Raw genomic sequence first — 17,512 nt, forward strand, 5'->3', positions numbered from 1 at the left:
CCACTCTGCCCCACAACTCTCGATGGTACTCCTTGGGCCTCTCCACTGGGAGAAGGGGCAAGGGGATACGCCGAAGAAAACCATAGAGTACCCTGCCAGCCGACGAGAGGAAGAGAGAGCGGCCTCCATCGGCCCGAAGTCCTAGAGGCGGCTGGGCCGGCGGCGGTCGCACAAAAGGAGTCCCGGGAGGCCGCTCCAGCTGCTGGCGGACCATAGAGAGAGAGGGCTCCCGCCGGCCTTGGGCCGGGAGGTGAGTTAGTGGCTGCGGGGCGGAAACTAGTTAGGGAGTGCCTGTGGAGCGGGCTGGAGGCAAAAGTTTCTCGAACCCCAGGATGAGGGTGGACCTGGGCGGGTGGGACCCCCTTGGAGGAGGTGCTGAAGGAAGCACGCCGACGATCGGGGCCCCGGCGCATCACAGCAGCCGTACCGGTGTCTCAGCCGCGTCACTGCTTTGGACCCCGCCCGGTTACCCGCTGCCTCTCCTCAGGACCGTAATCATGACGACGCTCCATCCCAAGCTTTGCAGGTTACAAAACGGCTTTCCCATTTGCTGGCTCTTGTGATTCCCGCTCCCGCCCAACAATGTGGACGCTGTCATCACCTCCACTTTACAGATAGGAAAGCTGAGGCCCTGGAAAGCACGCGGTGAGTCAGAGCCCAAAGGCAGGTGGAAACCCGAAGCCTTTGTCCCCAGGCCGGGTCACATTCTTTCCCCAGGCCTTCTCTCTGCATTAATTTGTCCTTTTTCTTCCTCAACGCCTCTGCCCCAAAGTTGTGCTCATATCTCCTCTTGTGTCCACCTGTCTCCCACCTCAGCCACCTTCCAGTGGCTGAAGGTTCAAGTTTTGAGGTTCTTGATCTAGACGGCACCGTGTCCTCCTTGGCTCCCCGCAGAGCAGCGATAAAATTCTGTTAAGTGGAGACTCTGGTTTCCAGAAAATCCTCTGACTCTGGAAGTGCACTTCCCAGCTACCTAACGAATCCCCTGATCCGAGGTTTTGAGTTGCAGGATTCACACCTGCAGCCTGATTTCCTATCCCGAAGCCCTTACTCGACCTCCATGACTCAATTTCATGGAGTGATTACTGTCATACGCTACTTATTAAGCTTCAGCTAATTTTAGCCATATATAACAGGACATGCAATTTAGTTGGCATTCATTTCTCAATTGTCTCGTAATGTTTTCAGTATGAGGCCAGAGTCAACGAGTTTGAAATTTCTCCAGCTGAGTTAACTCTGTATGTAAGGAACTACTGGTTTATCTTTGTAGAGAGCAAGCTTCTGTTTATGCATCTCCATGTCTGCTTCACTAGAATCTCATTTGTCTCACTTGCCAAGGATTGTTGTGGTTTGTATTGAGTGAAGTGATATGTCAATCAATTGCTCTCAGAAAGCTCTAAGTCTAGGGAGGGACTCTGATAGGTAAACAGCACGGCGTGACAGAGTTTCTGATAGAATTAGGTACCAGCAGGTGCCAGTAGGACCCCTTGGAGAGTAACGTATGTAAACAGTGTCAAAAAGCCTTCATAGCAGAAGTGGCATTTGTGCAGATCCTTAAGGACAGTTAGAAGTTGGCTGGACAGACGAGAGATGGAGAAGGGAAATGGCCCATCAAGCCAAGAGAGAAAAGAGAGGGTTGCATGAGGGTACGGGAGCAAAAGAGAAGGTGGTGAGCCTGGAGAATGGCAGCTCATTGGTATGACTGGGTCAGAGGTCTGTTGAGGGGAGAAGTGGTAGATGAATGTGGAGAGGTGAGCTGGATCCAGGTCATGAAGGAAGGGCCTTATACCCTTACTGAGGAGTAGTGAGATCATAACATGTTAATGGGGGGAAGGGACGTCTGAGACCCTGGCCCAAGTTTTGTTGCAGATAAGAAAACTGAGACCTGGATTGCTTCATGATTTCCCCAGGGTTACCTAGCTCCAAGAAACATAACGGTCAGGCTTTTATATATTGCCCAAAACTTGTTGGCTCTCTTCTAATACTGGTCTCTATTCACATTTGTATACTTCTTGTTCTGAGCATTGTTATAAAAGCTCCTAGGTGAACTAGGTGTGGCACGCTGCCATGCAAGGAAATGCCTAAGTGGGCAGGCCCTGGGCCGTGCACCGCATCAAGTGGGAAGAAAGCGAGTGAGGTCTCTAACTATATTTTGTTTGGATTCTCTTCTGATTGGCGTATCAGCATGTAAGAGACCACAGAACACCAGTCAGTGGTGATGACAGACCCCGTGTTAGACTCCCAGCCAACCAACAGCACTGGGGAGATGGATGGACTGTGCCCTGAGCTATTGCTGATCCCCCCATCTCTGTCCAACCGTGGAATCCTGGAGCCTGTCCAGAGTCCCTGTCCTGCTGGGAACCCCCCACCTTTGCCTGCTGACCCAGGCTGCCTGCTGGTAGAGGCCACGGCCACTGAAGAGGACACAGGGAACATGGAGATCATTGTGGAAGCAGTAGCTGGAAACCTGTCCCCAGGAGCTCCTGGAGAGACCCCAGGTACAAACACAGTTGCTACCAGGCCAGTGGGCCAATTCGCCCTGAGGTTTTTGTCTGTGCTATTTTTGACCCTTCTATATAAATGTGATGAGAACACAAGATAACTTCTTATTTTTATTCTTAGAGGCGTTGTAATTTGATTTGCAGTTGGTAAATGTTGATTGAAGGCTGGCAAGGTGGTTCACAACCTGGTACCAGGCTCTTGGCAGAGTCTACCCCTGCGAGGGCTTCATGTCTGCTAGGCAGTAATCCAGAAGGGAAGACCTTTCTGACGTCTCTGCCCGGTCCTCACTCCTATCGCCTACGGGGACTCTTTCCCCCATATTGACCCTCCCACTTGGGAACTGCGGCCAGGGATTAGGCAACGGGCCCAGCACCTCACCACCCTGGGCTTGGCAGGGCTTTCCCAGAGGTAATCTGGTATTTCCTTGCCCTAGTTTCTTGTGTATAACATACTTAACTTACCCGAGTCATGTTGTCAGGAGTGGGAGTTGAACATTTATATTTATGCTAGAAAAATGACTCCCCCCCCTCTAGTCTTCCCGTATCTACAACTTCTTATTTTTAGGTAACTTCCCTGCTGTTAACTGCCATCCTCCAGCTATGGCTGTCACAACTTCCCTTGGCAGTGTATGTAGTGACAGCAACTACTGGGGAAGATTAGCTAATTTGGTCATAGAGTATTTCTAACCTTCTGTGTAATGAAGCAAGTAAGAAGGAAAGAACGAACCTGGGAAAAACATTTGCAATACATAAGGAAGAGTTAGTATCTTTACAATTCAAAGAGTTCTGAAATAAAAAGAAATGCTGTTTGGGGGCGGTTTTGTTTGTTTGTTTAGAAAGGGCAAAAGAAACCTTACGGGCACTTCCAATAAGGAAGAATAAAAATAGTCGGCAACCATAAGAATGCATAATTCCACTAACACACAAATAAATCCTAGTTAAAAATAATTATGAGGGGCTCCTGGTTGGCTCAGTCAGAAGAGCATGTGACTCTTTTTTCTTTTTAAGTTTATTTATTTACTGAGAGAGAAAGAGAGTGTGTGTGCATGCACACAAACAAGCAGGGGAAGGACAGGGAGAGAATCCCAAGCAGGCTCTGCACAGAGCCTGATGGCGGGGTTTGAACCCACAAACTGTGAGATCATGACCTGAGCCGAAATCAAGTATCAGACGCTTAACTGAGCCACCCAGTGCCCCAGAGCATGTGACTCTTGATTTCGGGGTCATGAATTCGAGCCCCACGTGGGGTGTAGACATTACTAAAAAAAATAATAAACTTAAAAAAAATAATGAAATGCTCATATCGCTTCTCAACTGTGGCAAAAATTAAATATTTTTTATAATACTTAGCGTTGGCACGAAAACAGGTAAGTGTCTTAAAGCTTATGGAGTGTATAAATTACCATAGTCGTTTGAAGATCAATTTATCTATACAAACTTTAATATTTTTAATGTTTATTCACTTTTGAGAGAGAGAAAGAGACAAAGGCATGAGTGGGAGAGGGGCAGAGAGAGAGAGGGGGAGACACAGAATCTGAAGTAGGCTCCAGGCTCTGAGCTGTCAGCACAGAGCCTGACATGGGCCTCGAACGCACCACAAGATCACAACCTGAGCTGAAGTCGGACACTTAACCGCCTGAGCCACCCAGGTGCCCCTGTATAACAGACTGTAAAATACGCATACTCTGACCCCATCGTTTCATTTCCAGAGCTCTGTCCTGTAGAAAGACTCACACACATGCACAAGGAGACGGGGGTAAAAAGATGTCCAGGGCAGCTTTATTTATAATGATTGCAGATAACCCAGATGTCCATCAGTAAGGGCAGGACTTCATTTTGATTTGTTCACTCCAGGAAGTACTCTGGACCAGACAAAAAAAAAATACAAGCTAGACCTAAAGATACTCAGAAAAAAAAGTATCTGATATATATAGCAAGCGGGGGTGAGGATGGGGGAAGCATATTGAAGAGAAAGGACTAAAAATATCCTGAAAGAATACACACCAAATTTTGTGTTTTGGGGGGGGTATTTCTTCTTTATATATAGCTATGTTATTTGAGTTATCGCACTGAACTTTTATTTAAACAAAGAAATAATGAAAAAACGGTGGGTTCCCGGGGTAGATGTGGCCCAGACCCGGGCTTAAGTCTTGGTTCTGCCATTAACAGGAAGAGTGGCCTTAACCTTAGAACTCCAGGCCCCTCTTCTCAAGGGCAATTGCAGTACCAAGTGAGTGTTTCCTAAGCCTTTCTTTATCAAGGTCTTGCCCATTGCTTAAGAAATGGCAGTGATGACTGAGAATGTGATTTGGGTCTTTTGAAAATGCATGTTTTCTGTTTCATGAATTACTGTGCCTTTGAAGAATCCTTTTGGAGAATGTGAAAGTAATGCTTTGTCATTTATGCTGTAGATATTATCCCCAGATTGTCGTTTTCTTCTTTTGGAAGTTCCTAATTTTTCATCTAGGCAAAATATATTGCCCCTTTCCTAATGCTTTCTGGATTCGATTAATGCTTGTATTCACCAAGCAAATATTATATACCTGTTTTGTGCCAAATATTGTGCTAGATACTGGGAATCCAGTGTTAGTATGTGTTGCCAAAGTGAGCACTAGATCCTGGGAACCCACATGTATATGCAAATAAAGTGGCTGTCCTGACCTTATGGGGCTTACAGTCCAGGTATAGAACCAGACTTAAGGTCCATCTCCATACCACTAATATTAAAATACGATTTCTCTTAGCAGTTAACTCCTATGAGTGTTGCTCCATCTGATTCTGTGCCTTTCTCCATCGGCCCTCTGCCTGCAGGTGTCCTGGTGAAGGTGGTGGAGGTGTACTTCTGTGAGCGCTGTGAGCAGAGCTTCGCCGAGCCCACTCTGCTGGCCCTGCACCAGTGTTCTGAGACCCTCATCCAGCCTCTGCAGGGCCTCTCTAGCCCCCCATGCTCTGTAGAGCTGACCCCCGGCAACCTCAGTCTCTCTGGCCCTTTGCAGGGCCAGGGCCCCCAAGACAGCCCCCTGCTGTGCCCTGTGTGTAGACAGGAGTTTGTCCAACCCCAGGCCCTGAAGAGCCACTTCAAGATTCACCGGGCCGCCCCCGACACCTTCTCCTGCCCAGAGTCTGGCTGTGTGTTCTCAGCTGAAGACCGCAAGGGCCTGCAGCAGCACCTGAGGCAGGCCCACACTGCGGCGCCCGTGCCCTGTTCTTTCCGGGGCTGCCCCCTGCTCTTCGGGGGCCGGGAGGGCATGGAGCTGCACCGGCGGGCCCATTACCCTTTCCACTGCGACCGCTGCAGCTTCGTGGGCTCCAACGTCAAACTCTTCCGGCAGCATCAGCGGAGCCACGGCGCTGGGACCCAGGGAGAACTGGCTGCCCTTCGGGGTTTTCCACCCCAGGAGCTGCTTCCAGGTACGAGGCCGAGGGTCCAGCCGTGCCTTGCCTGGAATGCAGCCACGGCCAGTCCTGTGGGACAGCCAGTTGATTCCATTGCCACAAATATACACACGAATGCAAGGGAACGTGGAGCAGTGGCTCAGGAGGACAGCATTACTGACTGACCAAGGAAGCATCTAGAAACCTTGGACCAGTCAGGTTAGATGAGACCAAGAGCAAGGCTTTGTCCTTGACAGTGAGTGGCATTTGGCTTAGGCTACACCGTGGCCTTGAAGTTACTTAACCAATACCCTTTTTTGATTCATTTCAGAGCTTTTTGAGGGTAAAAGCTAAAATGTTCATCCGGGGCCGTAACCACTGGTAGAACACCCATGGACTTCCTTTTAGAGGAGTGGGATTGGGCCAGAGAAGCCGGGATTATTTTAAAAAGAAACCTTCAAGGGGAGTGGGGCTTCACGGATCCTTACTCCTCTTGGTCTCAAAAAAACGGGCATAGAGTGAATAGAAGAGAAAATAGAGTCACCAGACCTGGACAGGTCGGGATTCTGCTAAGAGACTTAGGTTTGCTAAGACTTGTTGGTGCTCTGTTCCCAAAGAGAAGACCTTTTTTTTCCCGGGAAAGAGTCCTGCCTCTTTGCCTTACTGAGGCAAGTGCCTCTGTTGAGGGATCGAAGGGATGGGTTGGTGTGACCTCGCCTTGCTGATTAGGCCTCTCAGTAGAGCAGTTAAGAGGTCAGGCCATGTTCACCTGTCCCGAGCCACCAGCCATTAGCCCTGGGAACCCAATCCAGGGAAGTGCTCTGCACCCATTCTGTCCCTCTCAGCCCTCCACACCCCCTGCATGATCTCAAAGCCTTTGCCTTCAAGGGATCTGAGGATGGTGTTAGCTGACATTTGATTTACTCTAGGTTGGAGCATTAATGACAGCTTAGCTCTTGGTCTTCCCATCCCTGTCTTGAGTGGTGATAAATGTGTAGACTTAGAATCCAAGAATTCTCTTACACTGAATTGGGAGGAGGGATTCCGCCAGCCAGTAAGAGGAGCAGTAGGAACATTCACTGCTGAGGCTAGAAATCATCACGTCTTATGTGTCTCCAGCAATCAGACTGCCCCCTAGAGAGGGAGAGCCTTCGGAACCGGCAGACACGCCCTTGCCCAGGCGAGAGTCAGCTGACGAGGAGGACGTAGAGGAAGAGGAGGCGGGTGGCACCCTGAAGGACTCCCAGAATGCCCCAGAGAAAGCCCAGGGGGCTCAGCAGGTAGAAGGTAATGACGTGATTAGGCTCGAACCTCTTGATGGGGAGGAATGGATTGTGGGGAGCCTGGCGTTGAGGCTCTAGGGGTTGGTTTCCCGGGCTTTGGTTCATGTCCTTGTGTTCTTACCCTTCTACTTTGACGTGTCTTGTGGGAAAATGATAAATGAATAAAGACTGTAGAAACTGAGCAGGGGTAAATAGAGTTTGCTCTCCTGGGCTGGTTTTCCTCGGGTAGAAAACTCGTTTGCAGGGAAGGAGAGGGTGATATTCATCATACAGATGTCAGAGGTTCTTTTTGTTTTTTTAATGTTTATTTTTGAGAGAGAGTGAGCACGAGCGGGGGAGGGGCAGAGAAGGAGGGAGACACAGAATCTGAAGCAAGCAAGCTCCAGGCTTTGAAATGTCAGCACAGAGCTCAGTGCGGGGCTTGAACTCACAAACTTAAGCCATGACTTGAGCCAAAGTCGGATGCTCAACCGGCTGAGCCACCCGGGCACCCCAGAGATGCCAGATGCTCTTGATGCTCTTGGACGCCTGACATGTCCAACATTGGGCCCACTGAGATTTTGTTTCTGAATCCTTGTTTCCCAGTTTTCCAAGTCACTAGGACTACATTGGAAACCCATCTGTCCCACAGGGAGCACATTTTCTGTCAAGAAACAGAAAAGATCTGATTGTATTTATGATCAGTTCTCTGTGATCTAGAACTCAGTTAACCGGTGTTAGGAAGCGGGAGTACCTTACCTTCTTCACTTCCCTTTTCCACACTCTGTGGGTTTTCTTTTTTTTTCCTTCCAGCCAGCCCTGCTGATCCCCCGCCTACCCCCATGAACAAGGGCAGGAAGAACAAGAATGGTCCATCCATGTTGTTCTCTTGAGCAGCTCTAGACAGAGGCTTAGGACCAGTAGGTGGCTGGGCAAAGCACTTCCGATAGGTCTACCACAAGGCCTGAGAAATCCTTGTGATGTTGCTTCTTTAAATACTTGTATTTCTCATCTCTTCTTTGAGACCGCAGTGTTTCAGATGCTGTTGTTTGGGTTCCTGGAGAGGAAGGGGAGAGGCCGCATGATGTTTGTGCCTGGGCAGATTATGGCTCCCCCATTTTGTGGCCAGCCCCTGAGCTGCCTCCTGTACCTTTCCCTCTCCCAGGGGATGTGGCTCCTGGCACCGAGTCCCTCTTCAAGACGCACATGTGTCCAGAATGCAAGCGCTGCTTTAAGAAGCGGACCCATTTGCTGGAGCACCTGCATCTCCACTTCCCGGACCCCAGCCTCCAGTGCCCCAACTGCCAGAAGTTCTTCACCAGTAAGAGCAAGCTCAAGACCCATCTGCTGCGGGAGCTGGGCCAGAAGGCCCACCGCTGCCCGCTCTGCCACTACAGTGCCGTGGAGAGGAACGCGCTCAACCGCCACATGGCCAGCATGCACGAGGACATCTCCAACTTCTACTCAGACACCTACGCCTGTCCCGTGTGCCGCGAGGAATTCCGCCTCAGCCAGGCCCTCAAGGAGCACCTCAAGACCCACACGGCGGCGGCGGCAGAGCCACTGCCCCTCCGCTGCTTTCAGGAAGGCTGCGGCTACGCGGCCCCCGACCGCAAGGCCTTCGTGAAGCACCTGAAGGAGACGCACAGCGTGCGGGCCGTGGAGTGCCGCCACCACTCTTGTCCCATGCTCTTCGCCACAGCTGAAGCCATGGAGGCCCATCACAAGAGCCACTACGCCTTCCACTGCCCGCACTGTGACTTTGCCTGCTCCAATAAGCACCTGTTCCGCAAACACAAGAAGCAAGGCCACCCTGGCAGTGAAGAGCTGCGCTGCACCTTCTGCCCCTTTGCCACCTTCAACCCAGTGGCCTACCAGGACCACGTGGGCAAGATGCACGCCCACGAGAAGATCCACCAGTGCCCTGAGTGCAGCTTTGCCACCGCCCACAAGAGGGTGCTCATCCGCCACATGCTGCTGCACACCGGTGAGCTGGCTTCCTTGCACCCGAGAGTGGAAGGGTGGCCGTGAGGAGGGGGGCGGCAGGAGTGAGCCTTACAGCGCACGAGACACGGGAAGGGCCTGGCCTGCGTTGTCGTATTGGACCCAGTCTTCCCAGGGATAAATTGAGCCGTAAGCCGCATGTCACTCAGCTAGTCCCGTGGTTGAGCTCCCAAGCCAAAGCCTGTGCTTTCACCACTGTGCTGCTGTGGCTCCCCCTTAAGGCCCCGTCCTGCTCTGCTTACCCTTCGTCAGGCTGGCCTGGGTCAGTACCCAGCCTATTAGAGTGAAGGAACCCAGACCAGGAGAGGTACCTTCCTTTGTGAGCCAAGTGTTGAGATGTGCTGTGAGAGATGGGGTGCGGGGCTGAGCCATCTGCATACGTGGTAGCCTTGGCAGCCAACTCCGAATTGGTTACCGGCATTGCCGATGCTCTGAGTGACGCGGCCACCTCGGGCGTCCTGCTACAGCATCGCCCTGTTTGTGCTCTCTCTGCCAGCGTCAGTGGGTTGACAAGACATTAAAAAAAAATCTCCTCCAAGATTTTGTAGGGGGGGGGCAGTTTTTAGGTAGCTTGGGGCCAAGTCATTGTCATTCCCCTGGAACAGCTCACTTCTCCACATGCTGTAGTCACTAAGCCTCGTTTTCCTGCGGCCCTTTCTAAAATCTTTGGTCTCTATGGTGCTTTCTAATTTTCACAGTTCTTTTATCTCCATCATCTCGTTTAATGTTGGGACATCTTTAATCTGTCAATCATGAGCAGTTGGTATTATTGTTGCTCCCTCTTTGGAGTCAAGGAAACTGAGACTTGGAGGGGTTAAGTGACCTGTCCAAGACCACACAGTAGTAAGCTGAGATCTGAACCACCGCTTAATAGCTCTGTGATTTCCCTCTCCCTCGGCTTCTTTTTCTGTAAAATGGGGCAGGTCCTGCTCCTAGGGCTGTTGGGAGGAGTCAGTAAGAGGGGAGCTGGTACTGAATGAGCATCCTGTACATGTTGGCTGTTGACGTCTTTATTCCCATGTCGGACCCCGAGTCCAGATGCTTAACTACTTCTTGGATTGCCTCATTTTTTTCTCCTCTTCCACAAAACCAGAAGGAACTAGGGTAAGTGGAGCAGTTGGCTGCCAGTGCCCACAAACTGTGCCTCAGATCAAGCATAGACTTCTAAGCTGGTTTTGGAAAGCATGGTCTTCACGTTCCTCCTGGCTTGGTCCGGGTCAGAGCAGAGAAATTTCAAGGGCTGGGGAGCAGCACTGACTGTCGTGAGCCATGCCACGGGTGGCCTGTGAAGCTCTCACTCCTGCTTGGCATCAGGGCGAGCTTGTGGGGCAGATGGTCTGTCTGCTCGCTCAGTCTGTGTCTGACCTGTGTTCTCTCTTCTCTCCCTCCCTCCCCGGCCCCGATGCCCTGTCAAGGCGAGAAACCACACAAGTGCGAGCTGTGTGACTTCACGTGCCGAGACGTGAGTTACCTGTCCAAGCACATGCTGACCCACTCCAACACCAAGGACTACATGTGCACCGAGTGTGGCTATGTCACCAAGTGGAAGCACTACCTGAGCGTGCACATGCGGAAACACGCAGGGGACCTCAGGTACGGGCACATGCACGCCTCCATCCCTATCCCCAAGGACCTTACACTGAGCTAGCCTCCCCTTGAACTCAACGTGCTCTCCTGGCCCCAGAGCAACTCCTCCTATCACCCCTCTCTGCTCCTGTCGCCTCAGCTCCATTGCCTGCAGCTGGTCTCTGTGCCCGGGCCCAGTGTGCATGATGAGAGCTCTATGGGCTCGGGGAAGAGAGCGCAGGCCTTCAGACGAAGGTGTCCCTTGAGTTCTGAGTCCAGTCCCTGGGAAAATAGGGAGCCTGCACCCGTGGCCCCAGTCCAGGCACGTTTCCCGCGAAGCTGTGGCACAGCTGGCCAGGGGGTTTCTCCTAGCTCTCGTGCCTCCGTGGGAGAGCGGGACCTGGGCCCAGACACCTGCCGGGGAGGCTGTAGCCCCGTCAGCTCCTTCCGAGTCCACAGTGGCTTGCTGATGCATGCTCTCTTCCCTTTGGGAAGCGATGCAGAGGGGCTGGGACACAGGCCCTGAAGCTCGGCTGTCCCTGCCCTTCATTTCCTTTGTAGCCTTAGGCAAGTTGTTAACTGCTGTGCTTTAGTGTGCTCGCTTGTAAACAGAAGCCAACGTCGCAAGGCAGCGGAAAAGAAGAGTAAATTAGATGATGCGTGTACGGTCCTGCGAGTAGAGCCTTGTTGTAGTAAGTGCTCCTTTACTTGTCACGAGAGAGTTGATTGTGATTTTGCCCCACCCCCACCGCTCCCCTCCTCGCCAGGTACCAGTGCAACCAGTGCTCGTACCGCTGCCACCGGGCTGACCAGCTGAGCAGCCACAAGCTGCGCCACCAGGGCAAGTCCCTGATGTGTGAGGTGTGTGCCTTCGCGTGCAAGCGCAAGTACGAGCTGCAGAAGCACATGGCTTCCCAGCACCAGCCCGGCACACCCGCCCCGCTCTACCCCTGCCGCTACTGCAGCTACGAGAGCCGCCACAAGCAGGCCCTGCTCAGCCACGAGAACTGTAAGCACACGCGCCTCCGGGAGTTCCGCTGCGCCCTCTGCGACTACCGCACCTTCAGCAACACCACGCTCTTCTTCCACAAGCGCAAGGCCCACGGCTACGTGCCCAGGGACCAGGTGTGGCGTGTGGACCAGCTCCGCCCTGCCAGCCAGGAGCCAGAGGGGGCCGGGCAGTGCCCGACACCCCCACCGGACTCCGAGCCCTCGAGCCAGCTGTCTGGCCAGCCTGAGACGCCAGACCAGGACCCCGGGGCTGTGCTGGACCCCAGCGTGGACCAGGCCCCACCAGAGCCCAGCGAGGAGGACCGCACCGAGAGGCCGGACGGCAGCGAGGTTCTGCGGGGGGATGACCTGGTCGGCAGCCCCAGTCCGGCTGAGGCAGATGAGGGTGGCTGCACACTGCACCTCGAGGCCCTGGGGGTAGAGCTGGAGCCGGTGGCTGGGCCGCCCCTCGAGGAGATCGCTGAAACTGCCCCTGCGGAGTTCAGGCCCCTGGATCCGTCAGAGCCCCTGAGCCTGGAAGGGCCAGATGCAACTTTGACAGAGCTATCTGCCTTTGAAGGTGCTGAGACGTCTGGTTTGGATGCTGAAGCAGAGCCTGTTCTGGAAAAGCCAGTCCCTGAAAGCCCCGGAAACCCCCCTTCCTCGGAGGAGCCCCCTGACAGCTGGGCCGGAACCTTCAAGGCAGCTCTGCCTGCTGAGACCGCTCCCCTCCCCCAGTTCCCAGAGTCCGAGTCCTTACTCAAGGCGCTGCGGAGACAGGACAAGGAGCAGGCCGAGGCTCTGGTGCTGGAGGGCCGGGTTCAGATGGTCGTGATACAGGGAGAGGGGCGGGCCTTCCGCTGCCCACACTGCCCTTTTATCACCCGCCGGGAGAAGGCCCTGAGTGTCCACACCCGGACCGGGTGCCAGGGCCGCCGGGAGCCCCTGCTGTGCCCCGAGTGTGGGGCCAGCTTCAAGCAGCAGCGTGGCCTCAGCACCCACCTGCTGAAGAAATGCCCTGTTCTGCTCAGAAAGAACAAGGGCTTGCCTGGACCAGCCTCACCCATCCCTCTTCACCCTCCGCCTCTGGGCACCCAGGCCCCAGGGGATGCAGAAGGGGGCAAGGCACCACCTGCACCGCTTGAAGTAGAGCTGATGCTCCCAAGAGATGCTCCCTCCTCGCCTCCCAGGGAACCAGGAGTAGAGGAGCCTCCTGGCACACCCTGTGTCTCCGCTGCCCCTCCCGCAAGCAACCCCTTGCCTGCAGAGACCCCTGAGAAGTTCTGCTTCAAGCAGGGCAAGTTTCACTGCAACTCCTGCACGTTCCTTTGTTCTCGGCTTTCCTCCATTACCTCTCATGTGGCCGAAGGCTGCCGGGGGGGACGTGGTGGGGGAGGAAAGCGGGGGACTGCCCAGCCCCAGCCTGTCGCATCCCTCCTGGGTGAGGGAGACTCTGCGCCCCTGAACAGCAACACAGAGTGCAGCCCGGGGAACAGGGACACGACTCCGGTGCCAAAGCAGAAGGGGGCCCGCTTCTCCTGCCCCACGTGTCCCTTTAGCTGCCAGCAGGAGCGGGCGCTGCGGACTCACCAGACCCGGGGCTGCCCCCTCAAGGAGTCTGGCGAGCTGCGCTGCGGCCTCTGCACGTTCACGGCCACCGCTGCGGCCGCCCTGAGGCTGCACCGGAAGCGGAGGCACCCCAGCTCGGTGCCTGCTCGGGCACCACGTCCGCCTCTGCAGTGCGCGGACTGTGGCTTCACCTGCAAGCAGGGCCGCTGCCTGCAGCAGCACCGGCGGCTCAAGCACGAGGGAGTGAAGCCGCACCAGTGCCCCTTCTGTGACTTTTCCACCACCAGACGGTACCGCTTAGAGGCACACCAGTCGCGACACACGGGCGTTGGCCGCATCCCCTGCAGCTCCTGTCCCCAGACGTTTGGTACCAACTCAAAACTGCGCTTGCACCGGCTAAGGGTACATGACAAAACACCCACCCACTTCTGTCCCCTCTGTGACTACAGTGGCTACCTTCGCCATGACATCACTCGCCACGTCAACAGCTGCCACCAGGGCACCCCTGCCTTTGCCTGCCCGCGCTGCGAGGCCCAGTTCAGTTCCGAGACGGCGCTCAAGCAGCACGCCCTTCGCCGACATCCTGAGCCTGCGCCCCCGGCCCCCGGCTCTCCCGCTGAGGCCGCCGAGGGCCCCCTGCACTGCTCCCGCTGTGGGCTGCTATGCCCCAGCCCTGCCAGTCTGCGAGGACACACCCGGAAACAGCACCCGCGGCTGGAGTGCGGGGCCTGCCAGGAGGCCTTCCCCAGCCGGCCGGCGCTGGACGAGCACCGGAGACAGCAGCATTTCAGCCACCGCTGCCAGCTCTGCGACTTCGCAGCCCGGGAGCGGGCGGGCCTGGTGAAGCACTACTTGGAGCAGCATGAGGCGGCGGCCTCGGAAGGCGCGGCGGGTGCCAGCCAGCCCCCGCTGCGCTGCCCCTTTTGTGACTTTACGTGCCACCATCAGCTGGTGCTGGACCACCACGTGAAAGGGCACGGGGGCACCCGGCTCTACAAGTGCACCGACTGCGCTTACAGCACCAAGAACCGGCAGAAGATCACGTGGCACAGCCGCATCCATACCGGGGAAAAGCCCTACCGCTGCCACCTCTGTCCCTATGCCTGTGCTGACCCCTCCCGGCTCAAGGTAAGGTCCGGGGCCGTGGGGACTCGCCTAATACCAGCTCCTGGTTATTAGTCCCGGGACTTGTGTGGAGCCCCTTAACTTCTCCAAGCCTCAGATTCCTCACCGGTAAAAGGGAGAGAATACTTCACGGGCTTGTTACAAAGATAAAATTTCATCATACGTGCTTGGTATGTGACAAAGACAGGTCACAGTTTGGTGGCAACCTACGTAATAAGCGCTAACGTTTATTGGGCACTTACTGTATGCTGAACCCTAACTTGAATCCTTCCAAAACGCAAGATGGAGTTGCCTTTGCTCTTTCTTCTGCAGTTTAATTCACAGGGTAATGAACTGCGAGGTAGGGGCTAAGCCCCCACAGGCACAGGTAGCAAGTGGTAGAGCTGAGAGAGGGCAGACCTAGAGGTAGGCCCGGGGGGTAGGTTGGTGTCCAAGTGGCCAGACTGGGGAGCCTGCTTGGTGACGGAAGCGCGCCTAGGATGGGAGCGCATCCGTTGAGGGGCAAGGGTGCACGTGTTCTGGGCACGCTCTGCTCTTCCTCCTCCAGTACCATATGCGGATCCACAAGGAAGAACGCAAGTATCTGTGCCCTGACTGTGGCTACAAGTGCAAGTGGGTCAACCAGCTCAAGTACCACATGACCAAGCACACAGGTGCGTCTGCGCGGGTTCAGCAGGCCCGGGGGATCCCCCATTCCCGGGCATGCCCGGCCTCCTGAGGTGGTGGGTGTCCTTAGATTCAGGGTGCATGTCATTCTTCACATCAGGGGTAGGAGGTAGGCTGAATGGCCAGAAGAGCTTCCCTACCCCCTGAAGACCTCTCGGAATCAGAAGAGAGGTGACCCTGAGAGCAGGGGCACGTGTACTTTGTTAAAGCTTCGGAGCCCCGAGTCACCCACCTCTCCCCTTGAGAACTAAAACGTGTGACTGAGGGAGGGCCTCTCGGTTCGCAGACACGATGGGGCTGTTATGAGTAGCAAAAAGAACATAAAGGGTTCGCTTGTTTTAACTTCATTTTTGTCTCCTGGGTACTGAGTCCATGAACTATAGCTTCTCAGGAAAGAGTTGCTGATGCCGTGCTTGTGATTACTGCGTGTGATCCCATCCCCCCCACCCCCATGTCAAGGAAGCAACCAGATGCATGTCGAGGCACTCTGCATCTGTGACTTCTTTTGCCTCTAGCTCCTCCTTCTTAAACATTTTCTTTTACTATTCGGGTTGAACAAGGAGTTGAATTTAAATGGATTCCCAAGTTCCATGAGGACCCCACGATCAAAAGAGGGTTAGACTCTCCCATTTGGAAATCCTGCTGTATTTGAGTGACTATTCATTGCTGTTGGGTGGCTACTTGGGAATCAGTTATCAGCATCCTTTGAGCGTTCATTGTATACAAGGGTCTGTGTTGGGGAAAAGGGCATAGAAATGTCAGAGAAGACTGGGACATTCCAAAGATGCAGTCATTAGTCACCGTGCTGCTGGTGTTCTTTGTGTCCCAGGATCATGGCGACTCTTACCGCGCCCTAAACGTTGTTCCACTCCCTTCGGTAGTAATTTGTTCCTTGTCCTCACCCTGTCCTCCAGGACTGAAGCCATACCAGTGTCCCGAGTGTGAGTACTGTACCAACCGGGCCGATGCGCTGCGTGTGCACCAGGAGACGCGGCACCGGGAGGCCCGGGCCTTCATGTGCGAGCAGTGCGGCAAGGCCTTCAAGACCCGCTTCCTGCTGCGCACCCACCTCCGCAAGCACAGCGAGGCCAAGCCCTACGTGTGCAACGTGTGCCACCGTGCTTTCCGCTGGGCTGCCGGCCTGCGCCATCACGCTCTCACCCACACCGACCGCCACCCCTTCTTCTGCCGCCTCTGCAGCTACAAGGCCAAGCAGAAGTTCCAGGTGGTTAAGCACGTGCGCAGGCACCACCCCGACCAGGCCGACCCGAACCAAGGAGTGGGCAAAGACCCCACCACCCCCACCGTGCACCTGCATGACGTGCAGTTGGAGGACCCTGGCCCCCCTGCTCCTGCTGCTCCTCCAACTGGACCTGAGGGCTGAGAGCCCACCCCACCTCTTGGCGGGTGTGGTCCAAGACGTGCAGACTGGAGGCAGTGCAAGCCTGGAGCTCAGGGCCTGAGGAAAGGCTAGCTTCGAGGTGCCCCAGGGGGGCTGGAGGCCTCCTGGGACCCAGGCTACTGTACTTTGAAGTTGATGGCCATGTATATAAAAGAGCGACGTGGACCACAAGTTGTTTTCCTGTTGAGGCACACTGGTTTTAACCTGTGAGTTCCTGCTTTCTTCACCATCCCTCCACCGAAGTCCCTGGCTCTAAGACATTGGTTTTACCCGTTCTGTCTCCCCCTTTCTTCTTGCTGTCAAGTCCTGTTTTCTTGCAGCGCCCCCAGAACAGTTGTCTCTAACTGCATGTGCTGTTGTGCCCAGTGCTCTCTAAAGCATGTTAAACAGAGTGATCACTCACTAGCTTACAGACTCGTCCGCGTGCTCTGACTTGGTCTTTCCAGGCTGTCCTCTCCATCTGCCCTGTTCCCTCGCAGACCTCTGCGTGATTCTGAAAGGGGCCAGGTCTGCTTTCTCTCTGTCCTCGAGCCTGTCCTGGCCCCTGGCCTGCTCCTTCTTGGTCTACCTGGAGAGGGAAGACGGTCCTCCACGAAGCCTGCTCCTGGAAGCAGCTCTAGTTCAGCATCCGCCCTCAGCCTGGCCCCACAGCCGCACTAGAGTTAAGGCACAGGGTAGTGTGGGACACAGATGGCTAGGGAGAACGGGGGCTGGCGTGAATCCAGACCTCACAACGACTGGATGATTAATCGTCTATACTGGGACACACTGGGAAAGTAAAAGAGTACTTTTCATAATTATGCTGAGATAACAGACGTAAAGCTGGATGGTTCCAGGTGAGCTCTCAGCAGGGTTGGGATCACATAACCCTTTGTCTCCTTTTGCCCTTAGAAGCCACACTAATGGACCAGTTTACATTACATAGCACATGCAGGTGGCCCTGGAAATTTCCAATTTTTCTACCCTTCCCTGACACCATACTTCTATCCAAATATCTCCCAACCTTCATACCTCCTCTTGCCCGACAGCGACAGACCATACTTGAGCCCAAG

At 54.5% G+C, this 17,512-nt stretch overlaps 1 protein-coding gene and 1 long non-coding RNA gene across 4 annotated transcripts; one reads left to right on the forward strand and one right to left on the reverse strand.

The window, feature by feature from the left end:
- Positions 1-4: 4 nt before the first annotated feature.
- Positions 5-16,874, forward strand: ZNF142 (zinc finger protein 142). 3 transcript variants are annotated; one of them, XM_029933806.1, is made up of 10 exons: positions 5-250; positions 488-645; positions 2,185-2,498; positions 5,313-5,912; positions 6,996-7,163; positions 8,304-9,125; positions 10,558-10,735; positions 11,476-14,395; positions 14,940-15,045; positions 15,973-16,874. In XM_029933806.1, the coding sequence occupies exons 3-10, from the start codon at positions 2,219-2,221 to the stop codon at positions 16,440-16,442; spliced, it is 5,544 nt and encodes a 1,847-aa protein (XP_029789666.1). In that variant the 5' UTR covers positions 5-250; positions 488-645; positions 2,185-2,218; the 3' UTR covers positions 16,443-16,874. The 3 variants fall into 3 exon arrangements, with proteins under 3 accessions (XP_029789666.1, XP_029789665.1, XP_029789664.1); XM_029933805.1 differs by having other exon boundaries at positions 519-645; XM_029933804.1 differs by having other exon boundaries at positions 5-645.
- On the reverse strand, positions 7,589-17,180 carry LOC115287425. Its single transcript, XR_003906468.1, has 3 exons — positions 16,864-17,180; positions 7,898-8,195; positions 7,589-7,802 (listed from the first exon to the last, which is right to left on the reverse strand). It is a non-coding gene; the product is annotated as an uncharacterized LOC115287425 (long non-coding RNA).
- Positions 17,181-17,512: the final 332 nt, after the last annotated feature.

Source organism: Suricata suricatta, chromosome 3 (assembly GCF_006229205.1).
Source record: "Suricata suricatta isolate VVHF042 chromosome 3, meerkat_22Aug2017_6uvM2_HiC, whole genome shotgun sequence".
Classification (NCBI taxonomy): Eukaryota; Metazoa; Chordata; class Mammalia; order Carnivora; family Herpestidae; genus Suricata; species Suricata suricatta.

Bases quoted from the DNA above. Each gene is read 5' to 3' on its own strand.
- ZNF142 (XM_029933804.1), top strand. From the start codon at position 2,219: ATGACAGACCCCGTGTTAGACTCCCAGCCAACCAACAGCACTGGGGAG. The intron at 14,396-14,939 runs GTAAGGTCCGGG...TTCCTCCTCCAG, and splicing joins CTGACCCCTCCCGGCTCAAG to TACCATATGCGGATCCACAA. The intron at 15,046-15,972 runs GTGCGTCTGCGC...CCTGTCCTCCAG, and splicing joins CCACATGACCAAGCACACAG to GACTGAAGCCATACCAGTGT.